Source organism: Polypterus senegalus, chromosome 12, assembly GCF_016835505.1.
Source record: "Polypterus senegalus isolate Bchr_013 chromosome 12, ASM1683550v1, whole genome shotgun sequence".
Taxonomy (NCBI): Eukaryota; Metazoa; Chordata; class Cladistia; order Polypteriformes; family Polypteridae; genus Polypterus; species Polypterus senegalus.
Genome location: NC_053165.1, coordinates 72,549,813 through 72,575,769, shown reverse-complemented (window position 1 = coordinate 72,575,769; position 25,957 = coordinate 72,549,813). Strand labels below are relative to the sequence as shown.

Here is a 25,957-nt window from a genome sequence, read left to right as displayed (position 1 = left end):
TATTTTTTTCTCCAGCCGTCTGGAGTTTTTTTTGTTTTTTCTGTCCCCCCTGGCCATTGAACCTTACTCTTATTCGATGTTAATGTTGATTTATTTTGTTTTATAATTGTGTCTTTCATTTTTCTGTTCTTTAATATGTAAAGCACTTTGAGCTACTGTTTGTATGAAAATGTGCTATATAAATAAATGTTGTTGTGGTTGTTGTAGATGCAATGCCAGTTATAGACAGCCAAGAGTGAGATACATCCATGCACACTATTAAACTTTGGCAGTGGAAATTGGCTCTTGGGATGTGGAATAACACTTAACTCTCTGACCACTTTTAATTTTGAGTCTGAAAAACCAAACAGAAGCTCCATGATGACTATTTACACTTGATAATTGTACCTCACGTGCAATACTACCATCCCTCACAAGCCAACTCATGATAAAGCAAGTGTATATCAACACTTTGAGAGAAGAGAGTACAGTGGGTGAAACCCGTCATATATGGCCAAGTAGAAGGGCTTATAGCCAGGAGCATTTATGGTGCATTTACTGTCTGAAAATAGTTTGGAGTGCCAGAAGATCAGTTTTAACTATCATTAAAGTGGTCCAAAAGGAAAAGAAAAGTATGCCACTGTTCTCCAGGAAATCATAAGCCAAAGGCATTCTCTAACCCAGAAGCAGGAAACCATAAACAGTACAGCCTCCCCATCCAATGAATAGCTTAAACGCTGCAATCGCTGCATACAGCATCTCTGAGGGGCCCTGCTAATCTGCATGGGCAGCACGCCAATAGCTCCTAAGTAAAAGCACTTAGACCACAATTGTTCCCAAGCCTGTTGTGTGGGTAGCTTACTTTTCCACATGCAGCAGGACCATATGTGTGAACACCAGATGCTCTGCCATACAAGCTGTTAAAATGCAGCTAGGTCCTGCTCTCCCTGCTGGCTCTGTTGTTTGCCAAGTGGCTTCTGTGTACCTTCATTAAACACGAGAGATTCTTTTGTGATATTTTAATTAAGCAGCTAAAAATATCACTATCTTTAGGCTGATGTAAAGGCAAAGTCCCAGACATGTATCATTAAAGCTTTGAGCAATTTCTGCGTCCCGCTCCCTAATCAGCAGTTGCAGAGAAAGAGATGCGCTCCTGTCACCCTTTCATTCCTGAAGGAATTTTATGTTGCTCTAAGCCACTCGCAAAGATAAATCCAAGGAGCCTGTCCCCTCGAACCGACAACGTGATTTAAAGAATTACAGTCTTCGTTTAGGCATTGGGACAAAACATTTCTACTACACCTTCCGAGGCATTTAGCCTAATTCCTTTAGCAACGAGTGTATACCCCCAAGTAGCAAAGAGTCTATATGCAGGACAAAGAAGTTACTTGGACAAATGAACTTCTCAGGCAATAACCACATTCACAGTCAGAGAATACTCTGCGTCACAAGTCTTATTTGTATCACGTCTTATGAGCCAACTCATCTGAAGACATGGCCATGATATTATTTTGCCTATATAAAGAACACTGATGTGATTTTTTTTTTTTTAGCAACTACGATTTGGCGTCAGATGGTAGCAAAATTCATTTTTATATCTTGGCTGCAAAAAGCAGAAAAAAAGGAAAATGATTTTTGTAATGGAGCCAATAGATAAATACATATATAAAGATGGCACATTAGAACACACATAAAACCAACTTAGTCTGTTTAGGCTGCTGTCTGAATGTCTGTGTTGCAAAGACTGAGAAATTCTAAACAAAGATACACACAAAAAGCCAACATGTGCTTTATAAACAAACTAATCAAGAATAATTAAGACAAATTGTCCACAATTCAGCATGCAGAGATATATACAGTACTTACTTTTTTGCACAGGTTCTCTACATTTGTAAAAATGTGTGTTTCATAAATTAATATCTGGCACACAATTGTGTTTGTCAAAAGATGTGCTGCATTTTAACCAAACTTAGTACCATAACAAATTTTCACTCTACGGATTGACAGAAAATGCTGTATCCTAATTGGAGTCTCTATGCTGGAGGCTACTGCTTGCCTTTTGTTGCTGACTAAATCACTATTTTAAAGTTTGAATGTAATAAGAGCAAGCTGCAACTGCTGGCCAGCCATCACTAAAAAACTACAGAGCACAGCTCCAGTGTGGCTCAACGTGCTTTTCATAGGTTTCACTGTATGCTCAATCTACAGTGCATCTGACAGAGCAGATTGCTCACAAGCAGACCCTCCAACTTCTACCACATGGAATAATTTATGGACTTTGCCATGGTTACCTCCTTCATAATGACACAGCAATACAGCTTCAAGCACTTGGGGGGGAACGCACAGGGACAGGGGCTGAAGGCTCACAGGCTGCAGTTATTGTGGGGTTACAAGTAATGTTAACCAAATATATATATATATATATATCACAAAAAAACCTAATTATCACATATACGTATATATATATTATATATATATAATTTATCACATATACGTATATATATATATATATATATAGTGACGGACAACCGGTGCCTATGCCCGGCCGGAACATCCCTTCTGTGACTGTGCCAGAGGAGCAACCATAGGCTGCACAGTACCTCCCCCGGACCACTTGGTGGCAGCCCCCCTGTTGGGATCCAGGGTGGCCACCAGGAGGCGCTGCAGGGGTTCCTGGGCTGTAGTTCAGCCACACCCGGAGGTGCAATTGGAGGGCAGGTGGTTAAACACCTGAAGCACTTCCGGGTGAACTATAAAAGGGGCCAGGAGCCTGAGTCGGGAGGAGGAAGACAACGTTTGCTGGGAGGACTGGTGTTGCAAAGAGTGGTGTGTGTTTTGTTTTTGGTGCTTGTGGGACTGTGTACTGCCTGTGGGACACGGGGAAGACGTGCCCCACAGGTGAAGAACAATAAAAGTTCATCTGCTTTTATACGTACCTCTGGTGTCAGTCTGTGTCGGGTAGGTGCCTATATAGTGCCTTTGTTACTATATATATATATATATATATATATATATATATATATATATATATATATATATATATATATATATAGTAGAAGACTAGCCCCGGACACAAACAGACACAGACTAAGAATGTCCAAAATAACACACGTTTATTTCTCCCTTCTTACTCAGCACAAACACAGTGCACAAATCAGCACAGTACTCAGTCTTTCTTTCCTTCTGCTGCCTCTACTCCTCTCCTCCTGAGCTTTGTCCACCTTCCATCCCAACTCTGGCCTCTTGAATGGAGCAAGGCTACCTCCTTTATAGTGCACCCGGAAGTGCTCCAGGTGTCTCCAGATTGACATCCGGCAGCACTTCCGGATGTGGTGGAAGTGCTGCATGCCCAGACTCTGGAGCTGTCCAGGCGTCCTCTGGTGGTGGCCACGGACCCCCAAACCGGGTTGAGCTTCTGAGCTCCAATTCCGTGGCCCCGATGTAAACCAAGGGGGCTGCCCTCTCATGTCCCAGGGGAGGTACTGCTGGAAGTATGCCCATTCCCCCAATCTTTTCTTCAAAAGGGCATCCCGTCCGGGTATCCCCCTGGCCGTCCATTACTATATATATATATATATATAGATATACACACACATACATACAAATATATACATACATATATATATATAAACATACATAAATAAATATATATATACGATATGCCTATTTATATACACACTCACACATCTATATATTAGTATAGATTTCTGTAGATTCTGTAGATATATAAAAATCAGCCTACAGAAAAGTTTCACAGTCCATTCATTCAGTTCACTGTTCTGATACTGGGCCTCAACAACACAGAGAGAAAAAGTGTCATGTGAGAAAATTCTCAATGAAAAGACACAAGCAGGCACTCATCTCCAGGCTTTTGTGTTAAAGAGAACATGAATACATATAAAACAAAATAATCAAGGATATGCCACATCTTGTCCTTCACCACAGTCTACAATAAAAGGTCAGCTGGGGGAAATCTGTTGAAGTGAAGTCTTAACAAGAGAAGTCTGCTACTCATTACTCCATCCATCCGTCCATCCATTATTCAACCGGCTATATCCTAACTACAGAGTCACGGGTGTCTGCTGGAGCCAATCCCAGCCAATCCCGGGCAGGGCGCCAGCCCACCGCAGTACTAATTACTCCTACAAAGTTTAACATTTAACCACAATGTAGACACATTACAAGTAAAACTTATTTGTCATCAGTAGAACACTAGAATATAAAAAAAATGAGACAAAGAAGAAGCTTAAACAATACCAACGACAAACGCATCTGGTGCACAACCTTTAAATAAACCCTCTTCCCAGGTATGGGTAACCAGACGTACACTTTAAAGTGATTGTTATTTTCATGGGAACTGTTACATATGCATAATAGAACTAACTATTTTACATTACAGCAAGTAATTAACCATAGTTTAAAATAGTAAAACGTTATAAAGTAAAAAATAAATGTATGTTTCATCTTGCGTTAAATGCTGTGATGGGCTGGCGCCCTGCCCCTTTGTTTGTTTCCTGCCTTGCGCCATGTGTTTGCTGGGATTAGCTCCAGCAGACCCCCGTGACCCTGTAGTTAGGATATAGCGGGTTGGATAATGGATGTTGCGTTAAATGTATTCATTGAGTTAAACATTTGCGTTCTGTTTGGCTGTGAAACTAATATGCAAATTACTTTTTAAATGTACACTTTTACTGTAACACTTCAGTAAAAACAATATTTGGAATTAACTTTTTGTCAATATCACATTGAATGTTGATTCCATTTTTGGAATTACATCAAGACAACACAACGTATACCTGCCCGTGAGTGAATAGTGTTTCTTTCTCTCTAATAAATAAAGTAAAACATAATAAATTGAAAGAAAACTATGTTTCATGTTGTGTTAGATGTAGTCATTGAGTTATACGTTTTTCGTTCTGTTTGGCTTTGAAATTAACACACAAATACTTTTTAAACGTTAACTTTCAAGGAAAAACATACGCCAAACAACAAATGTTTTAATTTTCGTGGATACACCTCTTCATTGGGAAGAAACACTACTTTCCCTGATGGTAACATGAATTAGACGATCTACAAGTTTCCGACTTAAAATTTAAAGCAGAACGATAACTACATACTTTGTCATCTATCACCTATGTCCATATATTCAATCTCTTTTCGCTGTTCCGTTATTTCACAGAGTACAAATTTTCGTTTGTTAGCGCTAATGCGATCTTTACTTTCAGTTTTTCATGCCTTTCGAATTTTACTACTTTAATAATTTTTAACCTGCTCTACATGTATATCCCATCAATGTTTTTGAACCTCTTTATGATGTTCTACTTTGTCTTCTACTCTTTGTCTTTTATTTCCATCCCTGTTTGGACCTGCTAGGTTTTCAATTTCCCTTGGTCCGGGCTAATTATTACTTTCCTTATTTTCCAAATTTGCACTTAGATTATCATTGATCTTTTTTGAATTATTTTCTCTCCAATGCTTTTGGGCTTCTTTTTGACGTGCTGCCTTTTCTTCTTCAATTAGTCAAAGTGTCACCTAGAACTTAGAGAATTATTGTCCATAAATGAACTATTACGGATTAGACTAATAGATTGTATTATAGCAATACTTTACAGAAAAGCTTCTTTAAAGGATGAAATGGAGGACTTTTCATAAACAACTTAAAATGAGGAAAACATAAAAATTTATAAGAGCTGAGAGCACAGGAAGTGTGTCTGACAAAGGCATTCACACGAATGAGAGGTGATTGGACCGTGTGCATGGTTGAATATGGTTGAGAGGGGTGTGGGTCTTGAAATTATGTCTTTGAAAAAGTCTCGTCCCAGGATTTCCTTCTATAATAGAGAGATGAATAAATGGAACCTCTAATGTGAATACTTTAAACATTAGAAACTAGCTTCTGTAGCTTCTATGTCACCTGAGGTCTTTACCTTGCATGATGGCCAGACAAGGTCACATGAATAAAAATCTTCTTCAAGCAAGATTGCATTCATGAATTATGTATCTGGAATAAAACTGCCTTTCTTCTCAGTACTGATTCCGAGGGATGTCTATCAGCTACTTCAGTGATTAAACATTCAAGGTAGGTATTTACCTGTTCAACTGAATACTATTTGATATTAAGGTGAAAATATACCCTTTTTGATACATGGCCTCCATGTAACACTATTGGCATTTTTCTCAGGCTTCTCTGGACACTGCCATAGTGTGATTTTCTGGGCTAAATTAAAACAGAAACTGCTGGTTATGACCTCATACTCCAATACAGGTTTAACCCTCACAAATGCATTTGTGTTTCCAAAGCATGCAAGCACAGTGAGTGCCACAGATGACATCAAATCAGCACCACCATCTTGGAATCCAGGAAGATATGACATTGGCAGTACAATCAGACAGTAAAAAAGCAAGAAAAATGTAAAAAAAAAAAATCCAGGGGGCCTCTGCTATACAAAGGTAACAGGGAGCAAAATAGCCTATTTCTCTCATAAGAAATAATTGAAAATGTGAGGACTGACTAAGCATCATCTTTATAAATTTGCTTGGTGACATCTGGAATCTTTATCTGCTTTATCTTGCTTTTCCATTAATAGTATTGCTTTTCTTGTGATAAACTGTGGTTACTTTAGAGTTTTCATCACAGCACCATTTTGTGTTTTTTGTGGGAAATGCTATTTGGCCTCAGTTTCATGGTCATAGCCACATTGTTTATAGCAATTGCCCCCATTGCTGGCCTGGTGTTTTGCTGTTGTCATTATATGTGACATGTTATAAAAGCTGGCAACAAAATTCTGCTGATCTTTATCCACTCTGGTTTGGTTAATATTACTTTTTTACATGGAATGTAAAGGTAACACAATGCAATGTATCAGAACATTAATAACTTTCAAAAAACAAACCACTCAATTAATAATGATTAATAAAGCATTTTGTCTCATCATGAGAAGCTCCGGTGTTTGAGTAGTTACAGAATGAGATCTTATTTTAATTGGAGGAGGAGTAAGAAGTAGAATCATCAGACTGTCCGCTGTCTCAGGGAAAAATAACAAAAACCTCCAAACGCCTCTCCAGTCGCCTTGTGCATAATGAACTAGGGCAGCCTCACATCAAGTTTCACACACGTAGAGCTGTGTGTGCAATTGCTCAATTTTTTTGTTTAACTTATTCACATACCTTTCTTTTTTATCCTTAATATTTAATCCTTAAATATAGATATTTAATATATTGTACTTAGGTAAAATGTGTTCTTAAATGAGTGCAACTGGAGGATACAGTTCCTATATCTTTATGGGGTGAGCAGAAAAAAAATTGTATAGCAAGGTATTGTCATAAATAATGACACTTTAGCAAAATAAGCATATAGCGCAAAAAACAAACTGTAAGATCAGGCCCAACTAGTAGTTGACTCCTATGTGAGGTGCCTAACTATAAATGAACATATTTTTAGGCTAATCAATGTTTGTCTTGAAGGCGAATACAAGAAGATATTGCTCAGTCCCACCTTCTTTAAGTATAAAAGGAAAAGGCTAAAGAATACATGCTACCAATCAAACGTTTGAACTCATCCAGAAATGTTCATGTCTTTGATAGAAATGAACATCCTTTTGTAAAAGGACACCATTAATTACAAATACCACCAAGACATTACTAGTGTTGTGAATGGCTATTACAGCTTGAAATGACTGATTGTTAATTTGTTATTCACATGTAACTGCGAAGCCCCATTGTCAGCCACCATTTCCTCAGTGTCCTAATGGTCAACTCCCTTAGCTTACCTTTAATTAGTCACGTTTAATAGCTATCTGATTATTAGAGAAACCTTTGCAACTGAATTAGTGCTGTTAAATCCTGTTATTATGTTCACTTAGGTTGCAAGGCATTGCCATTCCTAAAGATATATTCAGAGTTCAGAAATGGTCAAAACAAAACAGCTTTCTCAAGAAACATGTCAGCCTATTTTTTCCAGAATGAAGACTATTCCATGGGACAGATTGCCAAAAAATTAAATATTTTATAAAATGGTATCTATTACTGCCCAGAGAGAAGAGGACAAACTGGATCTAACTAATGTAGAACTGTGGGTTTGTGAGTTTCCAGATGCACAACTGTGTAAGAGAAGAAGTACATCAGAGGGTATAGTTTGAGAAGCAAACACCTTACAGGTCCTCAGTTGGCTTCTTCCTTTAAAATATGCCTAATACCAGAGTCACCAGCTACAAAGAAATGATGACTTCTGGATGCTGGGTTTAGAGGCAGAGTTTTAAAGAAATTTACCCTCGGGGGACAAATTAAGCTCTTTCTATCTATCTCAACTGGCAAATTAAAAACAAGGTTAAAATGGATGAAAGATGACTGGAGGACGGCCGGGGCCCTTACCCAGCCAGGATGCCCTGACAATGGAAGGAACAAGGGAGAGAGCTTTTTCGGTGCCACGGGTTTGGAGCATGGAAACTCAACCCGGCTGGAGCCCATGGCCACTGCCAGGGGGCGCCTGGACATTTGCTGGGCTCTGATTGGCAGCACTTCTACAACACCAGGAAGAGCTGCCAAAACAAGGACGCTGGACATATGGAGTCCTTCCGGGGGTCCTAAAAAAGGTAGCCAGCCACCAGTATTCAATGATCAGAGTCAGGAGAAAGAAGGACACAGCCTGTGTGGAGGACTGGAGACAGAAGGACTGTACAAGCATTGTTGCCCTTGATTGTATATTTAAAGGAAAAATAAATGTGTGTATTGTGTGGTGAAACTGTGTCCTGCCTGTCTGTGTCGGGTTGGGGCGGACGAACATGCCAAGGCATAACAATATATATATATATATATATATATATATATATATATATATATATATATATTTCTTTACAAAGGGCACCCTGGCTAGTGAAGTAACTTGCTCAAGGTAATATTATAATAGGCAAGAAGGGACTGAATCTGTGAACCCAACATATGCAATGACACATGTGCTGTATACAACTAAAAACATATTTTTACACACAGAAAACTACCTCAATTGCTTTTGCAGAAAACGTTGCTTTGGATTTGATTTTGCAAAATTTTCTCTCTTTTCTAAATTTTTTTGGGGGGTGGGTTCAGATAGTGGAGAATCCAAATTTGTCATTAGCTTCCTAGTAATAAGTTATTTTTTGCATTTACCATAACACCATTTTGTGTTAATGTGGTTGCTTCCATTTTAGTTGGTGTCAATGTCAACAGGTTGTCCAAATTGCGGATAATTGCTTACAGATATCTGACCCGTGTTTTGATCTTCTTAAGTAATTCCTTTAAACAAGATTTTTGATGATCATATTGGTTAACAAGTGCAAACCTTTCTGTTTTTGACCACTGCTTGCCCTTGGGCTGATGTTTATATTCTGATCCTTTTCCCTGCCCTTGAGGCCTGCTGTCATTTAATATCTTGGCAGAACAATTATAAAATGCATTTTATGTTACAGGACAGTGAGAAGTCCCGCAAAATGACACCATTTATTGGCTAACTGAACAGATTACAACATGCAAGCTTTGAAAGCATCATGGCTAACACGGTACAACACCCTACTACTACATGTAAAGTGTTGGTGATATTTAAAAGTGAGCAGATGATATGAGTAATTGGAAGAAACAGAGCTACAGTGCTGATTCTCTGGAAGCAGAATTTAAAAACTAAGCAAACTCAGGTTCTGCTCTGTCGAGTATTTGGACAGGCAAGAATTCACCCACTTTGCCTTTTGCTGGACTTAATAATATTAATGTGGCTTGCATATAATGCCTTCTGACTGTATTTCTTCAGTGTTTCCAAACTGTACAGTTACGGAGATTAAAAAGGTTCAGGCAGCATGACAAGTAATCCCACAGTCCAAGTGATTCCATTTTCAAGCTTTTAGTAAAATTCAAAGTAAATCACAAACAATTGAGAAAATTTCATCACACAAACATACAAAAAAAAACCCCTCTCTATATGACCTTTCATTATGATACTACGTATCAGTTAGAGGTTTTGTGTTATTGCCAGAACTGTATCCTCTTACACAAACAAACAAACTGAATCTATTTTATTGCTGCATCATAACTATGTCAAGTGACAGGGGCATGCCATTTACACATTAGCTTGTAAGAGATAAAGCAGAACACTTTTATCTGGTTATTTTAGTTAGCTATGTACTACAAAGCCAAACACGTTATCCTAACGAAGCAAATACTTAAATAAATTTATTAACTTACAAAGAAAGGCTCTTACAACACCAAAAGGTATAACAAACAAAACATGTCATCATGGAAAGATTCTCTGCACCTCTGCCTGTTAAGAAAAAATGGCAATGTTACATTTGGAGGTAAAGAATAAATAAAAAAAACAAGGTTATGCAGTAGTTTAGTTTAGTGGATTGCCTTACTAACCAAACTGGACAAGTGATTAAGTGTATAAAGCAGAAATAAGAATTCTGTTTAATCAGCAAACATTGCACTGTACTGTGCCACATCATACTTGACCAGGAACAAGAGGATCAGTTTATCAAACAGCTTTATGCTTTTATTATTTATTTATTTTTGCACACTCCTTCGCATACAGTGACTCACAAGGAGACAGCGCACTGAAGATGAATAATTCAGCACTCAGCGGTCACGGCTCAGTTCTGTTCACTGTGTCACTGTGAATAGGAGCAAATGCCTTGTCTGTTTTTAGTATAGTATTTAAGTGAAGTGTTAAGCTAAAAATCTGGGTTAAATTCACATGCCAACAAGTGCATTGCATTCTAGAAAGGCCCATGATCTGAACTGCCAATAAAAATTTATAATATTTAAAAGGATTAAAACCTTTGGAGTTTTGATTGACAATCATAAAAAAAACAACAGGAGGCCAGCACTCAAGAACGGGTTAAACACCTTGACAAAATTCAAAGGGCAGAGTGAGGCTGCTGTTGCTTCAAAAACAAATAGCAAAAAGAAAAAGAGCACCACTAAACACAAACAGGTCAGAGTCTTAGACGGTCTAACATCAGTGAGAATGAGTAATGTCAGTCACTTGCAGGCAGGCAACAACTTGTGGCCTTCGCATAATGAGAGAACATGCTTTGAAAAATAAACGGCGCCAGTCTAACTTCTTGTTGCGAATCTTCAAACAAGAAGCCCATCCATTGTCCCATCCCTTTAATAATGGAAATCTCATGTAAAAACTTTGGAAAACTATTCAGTTATGCCTCCGGGTATCTCAGCCAATAGTGACATTTTGAATTGGAATCACACCTCAGTTCAATTTAAACCTTGTATCACAGCTTTTTCTACGTTCCTTTCACATCAGCACACATACACATTTTCGGAACTGGAATATCTAAATTGGCAACTGAGCACAAGTGTGGATATCAATTTCACCTTTTTTGCCAGATTTTTTCAAAGTTCCTTACACATACAAAAAAGTGCAATTTTGCTGAACAGAAACCTTTAAACTGGTGATCGAGCATCAGCATGTACCCTAAAAATTGATTGGCATCATATCTGTGGCTGTTTTCTGCTTTATGCACCTTGTTTCCAGCATAGGTGCAACTGCTTGACTCTGCAATGGAATCAACATTTTCAGGATTTCAGAACTTGCTTCTGTTTTGAAAACAGCACTCCATTCATTTATTTAATGAATCTATTTCTTTCTGTACAACCCTCCAAGCAGTGCTGGATGGAATGGCAGTCCATCTCAGGTTCCCATATGGAATCAACCTAAGAGATGCCAATACACCTAAAACACTAATCACTGCAAAGTCAGAGACAATGGAGTATAGTTTATACAGAACTGATTTTTCAATTACAGTTCCAATCCCAACAACTCCCAACAAAGTTTCATTCTGTTTCTGCCCAGTATCTCCCACTCCCACAAACATTCTATCCTGGTCCTAGCTACATTCTGAAAACAGCATTATATTCCAGGGGAAAAAATAAAACAATACTCCAACAAGCGTCTGCAAATGAGCAACACAATGCCTGTAATAATTCATGACAGAACTTAGTTTAAGAAAAAATAAAATAAAATTAGACTTTATGGCATCACAGATGTATGCACGCTGACTTTTTCTTCTTTTTCAAATGCAAGAGTTTTAACAGTAAAACACAGTTGATGATCTATTTTTCAAAAAACATTTTTTTTCCAGAGGTTAACCTGTGCTGTAACTGTCCCTTCCACGACCACATAAGTAAAGTTTAATTAGCTGCCTGAATCCACTAACAACTATTAAATATAGTCCCACGTCATAAATTTTTGAGCCGGGTCCTGCAATGTAATATAATGAAGTAAACTCCAAGAATACAGGGAGAACATACAAACTGTGCATGTGGACAGACACACACACGCACACACATCTCTATAGACTGGGTAGGACGGGAACCGAGTTCAAGTCAAAAAAGATGTCAAACAGCAGCATTACTGGGATAGTGACAGTAATACTTTAGTAACTATCTTCAGCTTATCTCCAGGACCATTCACTCTCTGACTTGGTGAGGTACAGTGGGTTTCTTATGCTTAGTCTGTTATATCTGAATCTCGCCAATCCAATGAAACTGAAATGCATGCACTTTCAATTTCTTTTCAAACCTTGTCAAAAGTAACCACTCTTGCTTGACCAATAATTCAGATCAAGCAGCTACTTGAGAGCTGTCTGCAATCAAAGAAAAGACACAATACCCCCTAGGGGAGTTATGTACAGGAACAAAAGGATTTCTGACTCTGAAGCCATGTGGACCAGAAACACAATTATCTCCAACAGAACTATAAAATTGATAACACAATTACTTCAGAGATAACCTGGTGTAATGTGCCAAGCAACTGACAGCTGTCAGGCTAGTGATGAGTGACAATCGCAGAATTATTTATCAGCATCAGCAGTGGTAGTATAGCGGTTCATTGGTGAGGTAAAGTCCAACTGCATTTCTGAATTGATGTAGTAGCTGTCTGTAGACCACCCAATCCCTGATGTGACCGATTAATGTATTGAGTAACAAGTATCCATCCATCCATTATCCAACCCGCTATATCCTAACTACAGGGTCACGGGGGTCTGCTGGAGCCAATCCTAGCCAACACAGGGCGCTAGGCAGGAAACAAGCCCCGGGCAGGGCGCCAGCACACCACAGGTAACAAGTATGCTCACAACGTATTGTATCCACCTGTGTTTATTTCAAAATATATCACTTGTGTATTGACCTTTTTAAATTTTATTTCCACAGGATAAAGAATTTTTCAATAGTTAGACTAGTGCCCAAAAAATTCAGCATTCCATCCTTTTATTATGCTAGACATGCAAGTAAGAACTTCATTGTACTCTGTACATGTGACAATACTGGTGCCACTTCTTAGCTCTCTTCTACTTTTTCTTCCACAAATAAAACTTTGGTAATATCCAAGCTCAATTCCTCATACTTCAGTTACCTTTTACTAAAGTTGTCTTCAATTTCACTAATAAGCCAAGAGAGGCTTATATAAATAAATATAAATAACCTTCGGTAATCATCAGCATCCATGTTATTTTGTTTAATATGCTTAAGAAGTATATGATGCCTTACCTGGCCACAACTTCATTATCCACTTTTACTATGCAGTATGGATCACTTGTACCAGACCTGTTCAAAAAAAAAAAAATTAGTTTCTACAAAAATTACTAATAAATACTTAATAATACCTAGCATAATATATTTATAGGTCTCACGATCTGACTGGGCATAATGGTTCCCAATATTTTTTTACTATTGATGTTACCTGGCTGCAACCAAGAAATGTTTAAGTCAATGGGCCTCAGTTATTGTACCATTGACTAACTGGATGTGTCAGAAGTTCTATGCAACTAAGTACTTTTCTGTATACAATATTTCTATTTTTTTTTTTTTTAACCAGGGGCTAACACTCTCAGTTCACTTGAGCTGCTTTAGCTTCAAATCCTAAAATTAGTACAGCTTCTACCAACAAAAAAAAATTGAAGTTACTAGTTACTTTAACTCACTGAAAAGAACTGTCCTATTTGCTTATCTCATTCTGAAAAACAGCATCTCCCACATCTACAGAAAAAAACGTGCTTCATTATACTTAATTAAGGCTTGTCTGGATCGGACAATTTTCTGAGGTTTTTGTTTTCTTCATATTTCTACTTCCCTTTTTGTTTTTTAACTTTAAAAAGCACCTAACACTTATTGTCGATTGGAATTGCGATATTAATGAGAATATGCAGGGGAACAACAGAGTTGGCTTTTTGAAAAATGAGAGATTATGCACTGATAAAAAAAAGGTACTGTAATCAGTTTATCTCAGATTTACTGTCACATGTGACACACCCCTGGTGTACCAAAGCAATCAACATTGATGCACACAATTTTTCCTCATTTCTAACTGTTCTAACATTTCTAACCTGTGCTTGTTCTAGGATGGGGAGCCCCCTCTCCGAATCATACTTGGTTCTGTGAAAGGCGCTATATCGGCACCGACCTGACACAGACTGACAGCAGAGGCACGTAAAAATGTATTTTCTTCAGCCATGGGACACGTCTTCTCCGTGCCCCACTGGCCCTACACAGTCCCCAAAAGCACCCAAACAAAAGAACACACCACACTCTTCTTCTTTCACTACTCTCAGGCAGCTTCATTGTCATCCTCCTCCCAACTCTGGCGCCCTGAGTAGTGCAGAAGTGCTCCATGTGGCAATTAACCTAGATTAAGCTGCACTTCCGGGTGTGGCTGCATTGCCGTCCACTGGGGCTCAGGAAGCCTTGCAGTTCCCCCTGGCGGTAGCCACGGAACCCAACAAGGATGAGTTCCAGTGTGCCAAGGTATTGGCCCCAATGCAACCCAGGGGGGCTGCCACCAACTGTTCTGGGAGATGTAGTGTGCATCCCATGGCTGCTCCCCCGGATCCTGTATCAAAGGGGCGCCACAGCCAGGCATGGGTCCTGGCCATCTGCCACAGTTCAAATGGGAAACCTGAAACACCCCCAATTCACCAAGTGCTGTCTGCAGGTAGTCAAGGAACTTAAAAGGGTTTTAAAACTTGGTCCCAAGTTGATAAAGGTCAACAAACTCTGCTCTAACGTAAACGTTGTAATTCAGCAAAACAATGAAAACATTGTCCTAAAGAAAAAAAAAATCAGCACTTGCTATGTTTCATGACATGGTGCTTTTATTGAGGCTCATATTTAAATTTTGTGACCGCTGATGAAATCGTCTGGACTGGCTGATGGGAGTTGAAGTCCCCACCATGGCATTTGGACAATGGTTTGGGGTAGTAAAATATTTTAAACACTTTTCTTACTGAAACAGTTACACAAACTTGACTATGCTCACAGGCGCAAAACCTGGCTAGTAATAGCTAAACACCTCTTCTTCGCGCTTCATTAAACTTCGCTTCTACAGATGGCCTTCATTTGCATAATAAGTACTTCCCATTTCTCTGTGTGATCGTTGTCACTGTGGCAAAATGGGGGATGAGGTTTGTTAGAACGTTCCACTTGCTAGAACATTATTAACAACAAATATTAACAAATAAACAAACACATGTCAGCTAATTTTAGTTTTTCTAAATTGTTACCAAATTTAAATCAAATATATCACAGCATTTTTAAGATTTTGGGGTATTTAGTTTTTCTGTTGGGGGGGTTACCCCTAAATACTGGTATATCAAAATGTCCTTTCTTAATGGATACCTACAACCCTAGACATACCATGCTGCCAAATTTTAGCTATTTACCTAAATGTATAGTGTTTTTGTTGATAAGAGAGTAAGTCAGGCAACTTTGCACTAAACATTTATTTATGTATGTATGTATGTATGTGTATATATATATATATATATATATATATATATATATATATATATATATATATATATATATATATATATATATATATATACACACATACGAGGGGGGACCCAAAAATAATTGTAATTTTGTTGTTGTTGTGGTTGGTACTTGTAGTACGTGGTTGGGCAATGTAACTAGGGCTAGGGCGATCTAGTTACACTCCTCACAAGTCAGTCTGCCAAGTGCCATCAGTCTGGAAGGTTGTGCTTGTGTTCAGTGAATTTTGTAAAAGTAGTTTTGTGCAAGCATCGTTTTTTTACGATGGCCGATTATCGTGAGCAACGCTCGGCAGTGAAATTTTGTTTTCTTCTTGAAAAAAGTGTTGAAGAAACTATTTTATTGAAACGGTATGACAACCCTGAACCACCCACACTACTAACCGGATTTAGCTCCGTGCGATTTCTTTTTGTTCCCTGCATTTTGCTGACGTCGAAGAGGTAAAACAAGAAACGACCAGAGCATTAATGGGCATTACTTCAGACGAATTTAAAAAATGTTTCGAACAATGGGTTAGATAAGTGTATCCCTGCCAATGGAGAGTACTTTGAAGGAGACTAATTGTAGTTTGTACAGAAACTTAAATTAAACACGTTTAAAAAATATTTCCGGTTATTTTGGGTCCCCTTGTATATATATATATATATATATATATATATATATATATATATACAGAAATGGAGAGACAGAGAGAGAGAACAATTACTGCATGACATCACCAATCAACACATTTAGCTTCTGAAAATAAGAAAATGAAAATGAGAGGAACTAGAGAAATGTAGAGGAACTAAGATTTGAGTTACACTTTTGACTGTTTTTATATTTATGAACAAATGCAAAAAATCTAAAATCTCAGAACAGTTAAATATCTCTCTCTGCAATACAAAAAAAAATGTGTCAAGTAGAAACACCATGGGCATTAGGGTCTGGTTTAGGCACCAACTGTGCCTATGCCAGCTGTACCAGCCACCTGCCATCCTGCTCTAAGACTCTAATAAACATGTCTACATTTCTCAATTTTCTGTTAAGGTCTCTTCCACTGGGGAGAAGGCTTTACTTTTGTTTTTCAAATTTGTAACATTAATTTCAGAAAGTCCAGATTAAGTGAAACCCCATATTATAACAGCCATTGGTAAGTTAGCTGTGTAACTTGTCATTCTTATAATATAATAATATCATATCTCTGCAAAACAATATGGTGCAATTATTACTTTTGAATTTTATTTTTTTTTTATTTTATTTAGATGCAGGTAACATTCCATACAATTAAGCCAAACTTAACAACGCAAAATTTAACCCCCACCCAAGAGAAAAAGAGGAGAGCCAACAACCAAAGCTACTCTGTTGCTTTTGAATTTTAACAAAAATGTAATTAAGTGCTTTTCTGTATGCAATATTTTACGGTTTTTCAAAGGCTAATATAATTGGAAGGCAGTATGGTGTGCTAGTTAAGTCTTTGGGTCTATGACTTTGAACCCTGAGGTTATGGGATCAATTCCTGCGACTAACACTGTCACCGTTAACAAGTCACTTCATGTGCCTGTGCTGCAATTGGAAAATACAAAAGGAATGCAACCAAATGTATTTAAAATTGTGTAAGTGACCTTGGATAAAACTGTCAATCAAATAATAAGTAATACTAATGCAATTAGGCTACTGGAGCTGCTTAGTCCTGAACATGCAATATAAAATTGTCCTTGATTAAAACATTCCTGTTGCAGATCATTTCCTGCCATTGCAGTATACAACTTCTCTCTCCCTTCCCTTTTGCTTCTAGCAAGGCAACACCTACACTCACAGCCACAGCGTGTGGCACCTGCACTCAAGGTTTATCGCAAGTTTGCTAACAAATGAGATATGCATCTTCCTTGAGCTATGCAGGACTTTCACATTTTTACTCACTAATAAAAACATCATTTCCCCTTTATTTAAAAAAAAAAACTAAAGTTTTGCAAGATGGTACATCAAGGGAAGTAGGTATCCGCTAAGAAATAACATGCTGATATATCAATATTTAGGAGTAAAACCCACCCACAATAGAAAAGCTTATTACACTAAAATCTCAAAAATGCTTCATGGGTTTAATTGAAATTTGGTGACATTATAGAAAAAAGAAAATTAACTGACGTGTGTTCATTTTTCAATAAATTTGTTATTTGTGTATATTTATTAATATTATGCTCAATATAGATTCTCGGAATTGCACTGATAGGATGCCTTCTGCAAATGAAGGACACAGCAAGAAGTGATTGATGAGTCTTGCGAATAGCACCACTAACCAAAAGAGTGGAAAAGACAACTGAAGATGGGGCTATGCATGGCTATCTTTTATACAATATTCTCCATGACACCAGGTCACATGTGCATTGCATGGTCAGTAACCAATCACAGCAACCAGACAGACAAAATGGTTGGCACTCATGAAACTCAGAACATGTTGCTGCCACAAATAAATAGACACACATAATTATGACATTGTAATAAAAATAAAATAAAAAAAATTATATAAAGTGTCAAAAATAAACCTAAAGGAATTAGACCATTATCTAACACATTCCTGTCAGGGAAGGCTAGTGTAGACACACAGAACATACAAATTCTAATCCAAGCTCTTGCAGCCATGTCTGCATATTGCTAACCACTGTGCTCTCAAGTAAATTAATGCAACACTTCTATCATCCATCTAATGTGCCATCCCATCAAATTTAGTACTGAAGTAGGAAGAACAGTTACAACTGTGCCATCAAGGAGCTGGGTAATTTGGAGTTGAAGTGATGTACCCTACAGTAAGTTCTATGAGCGGAGGGGAGTATAATGCAGGCCTGTGAAATGTAGAAAGAGTCTCCCATTGCTTGGAGTCATCATAGTTCACCCTCTGCTCTATATTCTAGAAAGAATCTCATTAAGTAAATACATTTTGGAAGAAACTCACACATAAACACAAGGAGAACATGCAAAGTCTATTGTGAAGTAAAATCATTTGGGGGTCCAAATGCTGTGAGGTAAATGCTGTTACTACTCAAAAGGAAAACATTAACTTAGCTAGAATTCAGCTATTACTAAGCCTTAAATATAAAATTTATTATGGCACCACATTTGATATACACTTGCATATCTCAGCATTATACCAAGATATTTAAATACTCATTTAATGAGTATAATGTATGACAATTATCTTCTTATAATGCTAAATGTTTATGCTGTATTCTTTTTGGGCTTTACAAACACTGAGTCTATGCCCTCTGCAAAAGGCAATATATGAAATAATGATTGATGATAATTTATAGACCACAAATCTGTTCTCTCTCTTTTTCTCCTTCTTGATTGAATGTCTCCCCTGTGACATTCACTCAGCAAAATGAATTGCTCTCAACAGGAGAAATGCAGAGAAAAAACACAGTGCCTGTCATAAGCTGCCAGATGGACCAACTCCACCAGGGTTACCATTCTTCAAACACGACTTCACCACCCTACGCACCCCGAATCCACCAGACATAAATTACTCTTGTGAGGTCGATGACAGCGAATTTTGAAGCTTTTGGCATTTACTGTTAAGACTGTAACTAATCTCGCCATCCTCAATACAGGAAATGAAGATGAAATAATCAATTGCTTTAGGAGGAGAGATGCAAATAAAAAAATGAGCACAACACAAGAGGTGACACTTCAAAATGGATAAAAATCAAGTATCTGCATTTGGTAAGTGCGGACAATCTGATAAAAGACAAGATGACAGCTGGAAAAAGACAAAACACGATGCTACAATACAGACAGGAAGAAAGTGTGATATGAAGGACACTATACAACAGCCAGCAAAAACTAAAAGGCACAGTACAAAATAAGGAGAGTCAGCCAGATTTGTGTCAAATAATAAGAACCAATTAAACTAGTAGGTTCATTCATTAACAGGAACCTACTACAATAAAGCATTCAATAACTCTTTTTGAATAACATGGTGGAATGTAAATTACGAAGCACAAAACTCCAAAAAGTGTCCTCTCTAGTGCTTCTAATCCCTTAAATTAACAGTCTCCTCGATTAAAGTTGAAAAGCAGATGTTCAGAACATGTATTCTTCCCTTCATCTAAAACAGCTAACTTAATAAAAACAGGTGGGCCATCTTTTCTAGAAGAATCACTAAACCCACCAGTTAGTGCTACAAGTTGAGCTCATATAACTAGGTTCTGTGAATTAGGGGAAGTTTCCTCAGGGTACTCTGGTTTTCCTGTGTCAATTCCAAAAAAGTTAACTGGTGGTTCCAGAGTAACAAATGTTAGTTTCTGTGTATGTTACTGACCCTGCAATGCACTGACACCAGGACCATGGTTGCCGGGATAGGGTCAGGACCCTTATGACCCTAATTTAGATTAAAAAGATATGAGAATGTCTCGTATAACATCATGACTCAGTTTGCTGAGCACTCCCTTGTGGCCAGAGTGCTAAGCAGCCTGGCAACAATTTTGCCTCAGGCTCACAGAAACAAAAAGACAGAATCAATAAGTAGGGTAGCCAAGTGATAGACAGCAAGGATTAAGGAAAGTGAAACCACAGACATATAGAAGGAAAAGGAGTCCAAACAAAACACAGAGCTAGAGAAGGAAAAAAGACCACAAAAAAAAGGCAGAGAGCCAAGCCATCAGATAGCCTGAGAGGCCTGCACGGCATTATGAACCTTTGCAGTGATATCAAGTTTTGAAAGGCATGCTAAAAAGTTATGCCATCCTTCGCAAAATAAGGCAGCTTCAGTTATCTAACAGCAGCTAAAGATAAGACAGACAAGCAAATGCTTGACATGCTAACAACGAATACCCCTTACCCAGCACTACTGAAAAAAACAATTCATTTTTCTCTGATTGGCATCACGTCAACCATCCTCCTCAAGAAAGAACTGAGAAACACACAACAGAGCTTTGTTATGACATTAACACTTCAATGCTTACTGAAAGTGGCATCAGCGTAGAAAGGAATTGGGGTGTGTATGGATACACACACACAAATTCTTTAATCTAAACCACTAGATGGTTTGCATGGAGTGTGTGGGTATGTGCTTTTTTAAAACCAAACTATTACTTCTAATAAAATGTAAGAGAAATTCAGATGAAGGCAAAGCTCTTACTACATCTTCAAGTTCCCTTGTATACTCAACTGTCCACAATCCAGTATTGAACTGGTTTAGTCAGCTAAAGTCTCCCTCCTTTGTTTTGTGTGTGAGAGTATAAACCAAAAAGTAAAAGGTCAATATTTTCTGCTTCCACACTGTTCAGTGTTTTCTGACTGGCAAGGACAATAACATGCACAGGAGGGCATTGAATCAGTAAGTAGACTTGAGATCCTGGCAAAGGCCCTGTGCCACATTAAGGAGCTTGATAAGGGCTCCTCCTTTTTCGCGCATTAGGCATGCTTCTACCACAAATTCTAATTTTTAGCGGATATTAGTTTGTTTTTTTTCCCTTTTATTATAGTGTAATGATTGCCACTTAAGAGTGTTCTCTCATTGACACACTTCCACGGAATCTGTCTCCACAAATAGCTTGGTTGTGCCACAGAGGGGGAATACACCTTATGTGTCATAAATAGATGTAGGGCTAAATGGGTCATAACCTAGAAGAAATCAATCAATGCCAATCATACTAGAAAGAGTCAATCCTTAAATGATGGGGGGCTTCAAGTGGGAGCTACAACATAGTGCAGCATTTGATAAACAGAAGATTGACTTACTGTATTTTTATTTGCTTTCTTAAATGGAATAAATATATAAATAAATATATAAATAAATATAGTAAATCACTAACCACCTACCCAAAATGTAAACATATCTAGATAAGTAATGAGATTGTGTCTTTCAACCTGGAAAACCAAACTGGCCATCCAATATGTTCTATATCTTTCTGTTCATTAACACTTTCCTCAGGGTTGCCATAAAGACAAAAGGAGATTTCCAAAGCCACCTACATTCCTTTTCCTTTTTGAAATTCAAAATTATGTGTAGCTCTGCAGAGGAGTATTCAGTTATGTATGGAGCTTCTTGCACCCACCTTGTGTTGTTTAAGATTCTAGTTTACATGTTGTCTGCATAGCATTCTTAAAGAATTCCTATCGACATTAGAACATAAAAGTCCTGAACCAATATAAAAACACTCCATTTCTTAAATTGATGCACAAGTAATAACAACATAACTTGTCTAACTATCTATGCCATTACAGCATCCATCCAAACATACTCATCTATCTCTTCTATATCTGATCACCTAATTCTTCAATTAATTTTTAAAATACTGTATGTGATTATCTATACACCCTAATCCTACAATCTTTACTTAATAAAATTCTGATCTGTAAGGCCATGAAGTGCACCTTCAACTGAAACCACAACTGCACTCAAACAAGAGCAATTGAGAAACATCAATCAACCTGACAATCCAATATGGGACAGACAAATACAGGCAGGTCCTGTGGGCTCTATTCATCGGACATGCCTGCTTGTTCACCAGTACTGTAGGTCTGCCTGATCTACAGCTGAGCTACTTAGTACGCTGCAAAAAAAAATTCATTTTATATTGCAGCTCTCAAAGAGTGGACCATTCTACAGCATTGAATGTGCATAATTCAATAGTTACTGTCATCTTGAATGATAAGTTACCAATAACATTGAGCATTTCACAATAAAAATACCAAATAAAGGACTGGGATTAGTCCCACAACATTAGTAAGGCATGTCTGAGTGCCTGGTTAGACCTAACCCTCATCTGCCACACCATCTCTTTTCCTAAAAAGTTCTTCCCATTAATGTCTATCTGGCCATCTTTACCCAAATGTCTGTCTCTGCCCCGATCTTTTTTTCCTATTCCGTACGGCTCTATATTTTTTCTCCTTCAGCTCGTCTCTTCTGTTCCACGTTTCTACTAAACTTTTTTCACCCAGTTCACTTCATAGAGTGGGTTGTGCACAATTCCCTATATCTTTCTCTCTCGCCTTTTACACTAGCGGTTTGAGTGTTTATTATGGGACGCTTCAATGCTTCTGCAGAATCTTTTGTGCGGTTTACTATTCCTTTGCACATCTCTCCGAATGCTCTAAAGCATCTTCCAGATTATCAAAGATGCTTTTCAACTATTTTGTATGACATTTGAACTTTCTTGCCTTACACTGCACTTTAAAGTGTCTCCCAAAAATGTATTCAGTGAAAACAGGTACATCAAAAACGATGGACTGATGTTTAGATGATACCATCAAAGCTTTATGACTTCTCAAATAACAAGGAGAAGTAATGACATTTACTTACATGAAAATTTATTTACAGCACAAATTGACTGCATTTCAATATTTGATAGGAATTCTGTGTCTCCTCTCCTCCCCGTGTGTACGCCCATACGGTCTCTCTCCTCCCTACTTGAGCCTATCCCCCAAGGTCCACTACCTGTCTAGCTCGCCGATATCTTTTCTTATCCCACACTATTTCTTCTTTCTTTGCCGTTTACGACTCTGGGCGTATTTGACTTTTCTCTCACCCGGTGCTGTAGGGTTAAGCATTCTCTGTGGTCGGTACGGGACGTCCCATCATGGGTATTCACAAATGCGCTGCGCCTTAGAGGGCTAAACACATCATGAGCGAGATACACTTACACGTCTTTTGCGGGCAGGTTCCTTCCTTCCACGATCCTGAAATAAAGTGAGGTGTTTCTGGCCATGGTTCAGTTTTTCGTCGCGTTACAGGCACTTTTTTTCCTGAAGTAAGCCTAAGTCTTCATATTAGATTTTCGGCGGATTGGATGCCTGAGCCCATTTGTTTGTCTCCTTCCCAATCGGCACACTGAGGCATCTTCACATTTTTTATGCGATCTTCAGTTATTGTTTTCTTTTTTTATCTAGAAGCCCGTTAAAAAAAATATATATATATGAAGCATCTTACTCCACGCATCACTGTGTCATCCCACACACTCTGCAGATCTCCACTTTCATCCCAGTTTCAAAGCACAACAAAAGTCAGAAGTAAAAAGCAACAGAAGCACTGAGGGAGAGCAGCAGCAGCGGCGCCGCCGGTATAAAAAGCGAGTCCGCAACGGCGTGGAGTCCACAAGTGACCTGACAGGCAAACGGCGAAGTGTATCGCCCCCTGGCGGCCAGCGGCTGCCTCCAATCCAACACTCGCACGTTTAACGTTGTAACTCGTGGAAGGTGAAATTCCACAACGATTTTAGGGGCGCGTTCCGAATACTATATTGCGTATTTGGTGAAGCGGTCACCGGGGACCGCAAGAGCGAGTGCAGCAGCTGGTGTTTTATGGACGCCGTAGCTACGTTCTCAAACGATTCCTGACGCGAGTACCAGTGACCGTGACAAAGAGAGGCGAGTCCGAGTTTATTTGCATCGAATGCTTCTAACACACTAGTATACATAGCAGCCTGCTACCGGTCGCTGTCTTACCCCGAAACAAAAAGTGTCAAAATAATTTTCGAAGCAGCACGCACGACTGAGTAGCGGGTCCCTTGGCGTTTCAATTCAAATCTTCCGGATGCGAGTCAGCCAGGTCTACTTGTATCTGCGTTCTGTAAGCAGGTTGCCTGCTACAAAACCCAAGAATAAAAAAGGAGCAACATGAAAATGCAGATCACAAAACACTCCCAATGATCTTAAACTTCGCTTTCGACTGCACTATGAAGTGAATTGCAAACACGATATTCCATTTTATCAATTTCAGGATCCCGGACCATAGCTAAGCAGCACTGGGTGGAAGGCTTAAAAATAATCCTGCCCACCAAATGTCAGGCACTTTCTACCCCGAGCCAAGTGACTTAGCTGTGGGAGAACACTCCTCGCGCACTCCTAGCTTTCCGCGTCCATTAGCTGTGTCGTTTTTAAAAAAATCATACAAATTAAAACACCTCTATTATGTCACTCTTTTAATTCACATCAGTAATACACCTAACATCTATCCTTACTCATCACTCATTCAAACATTTTTAAAATTAGTCTAGTTGCAGATTTTTTCCTGCACTGGTAATATTTTAATGCATAATGATAACCAAAACTGCATACAGCATTTAAGTAGTTGTCCTGCTAACTGTAAAGAACTTATCTTGACCTGCTGTCCTTGAAGCTTACATAGTGCAAAGACCAGCTTCATATTAGGGCTATCAATGCCTCCTTTATAAAATGTCCGTTTGAGCCCCAAGTCTATCACTGCACATGTATGACTAATGGGTACAGAGATAATCATTACATTTATTTAGATTACAAATCAAGAACATTAGAAATTTGACGAATGGTTGGAGACTCGGTCCATCAAGCTCATTTGTTTAGCTAAAAGCTAAGCTATCTCATTACCTCATCCAGAAATTTCTTAAAGGTTGTCAGGATTTCTGCTGCAAATGTATGTCTCTGTAGTTTGTTCCATATTCCCACAACTCTTAGAAGTAAAGAAGGATTATCTGTGGCTGTCAGAGAACGACATGTTCCTCTGTGGACAGCTTCAAGTGCTGTACGGTCTATCTTGTAGTGTGGTGACCACAACTAAATACAATACTCCAGACACAATCTCAGTAGTGCATTATACTGTCTAATTGAAGCATCTTTTATACAATCTTTGCTTAAAAATGTGCTTCCTGGCTTGATTCCTAAACATTCTTCCCAATGCACTTTCCCTTAATTTACATTAGAGATCAGACTTGTTTGCCAAATATTTACCCAAATCTAAATTTTATTCATTCTTATAAAACATGGCTGGCAATATGGCCCAGTGGCACCTCAAGGATCATGGTTCTCAATCATATTCTGCACCTGATCATTGTCCATGTTCCTCCCCTTGTCTATTTGCATTTTCCTCCCCACATCCCCATTTATTCATGTTTGGTAGACTGTCAATTCTTAATAGGCTGTGGATGATTGAGTGCACTGTCCAGTGCTGTTCCTCACCTTGTTTCTGTAATGCTGCTAGGACTGCTTTTAGTTTCCCTCAACCCTAAATCAGACTAGCCAGGTTTCAGAATGTTGTTATATAAGACATGAAAAGTGCAGGAGAAATCCAGTCATCCATTCCATTATTGAGCCTGCTTTATCAAAATTTAAAGGGTGCAAGAAGCCAAACTTTATCTCAACACTTACAGTATAAGCACAAGGACAGAACCTATCCTGCAGAAAAAAACTCAATGAATACATACACATACATATG

At 38.4% G+C, this 25,957-nt stretch overlaps 1 protein-coding gene across 4 annotated transcripts in view; it reads right to left on the bottom strand.

The window, feature by feature from the left end:
- Nucleotides 1-24,176, bottom strand: part of LOC120541009 (rasGAP-activating-like protein 1) — a 146,593-nt gene extending 122,417 nt beyond the window's left edge. For 3 of the 4 annotated variants that reach the window (XM_039772233.1, XM_039772236.1, XM_039772235.1), the window contains exons 1-2: nucleotides 23,413-24,175; nucleotides 13,510-13,566 (exon numbers count right to left, since the gene is read on the bottom strand). In XM_039772233.1, coding sequence (XP_039628167.1) covers nucleotides 13,510-13,566; nucleotides 23,413-23,477 — 122 coding nt within the window. In that variant the 5' untranslated portion in view covers nucleotides 23,478-24,175. Of the gene's footprint in view, nucleotides 1-13,509; nucleotides 13,567-23,412 lie in introns of all 4 variants that reach the window. The other variant, XM_039772237.1, reaches the window with a different exon arrangement.
- Between the last annotated feature and the right edge of the window lie 1,781 nt (nucleotides 24,177-25,957).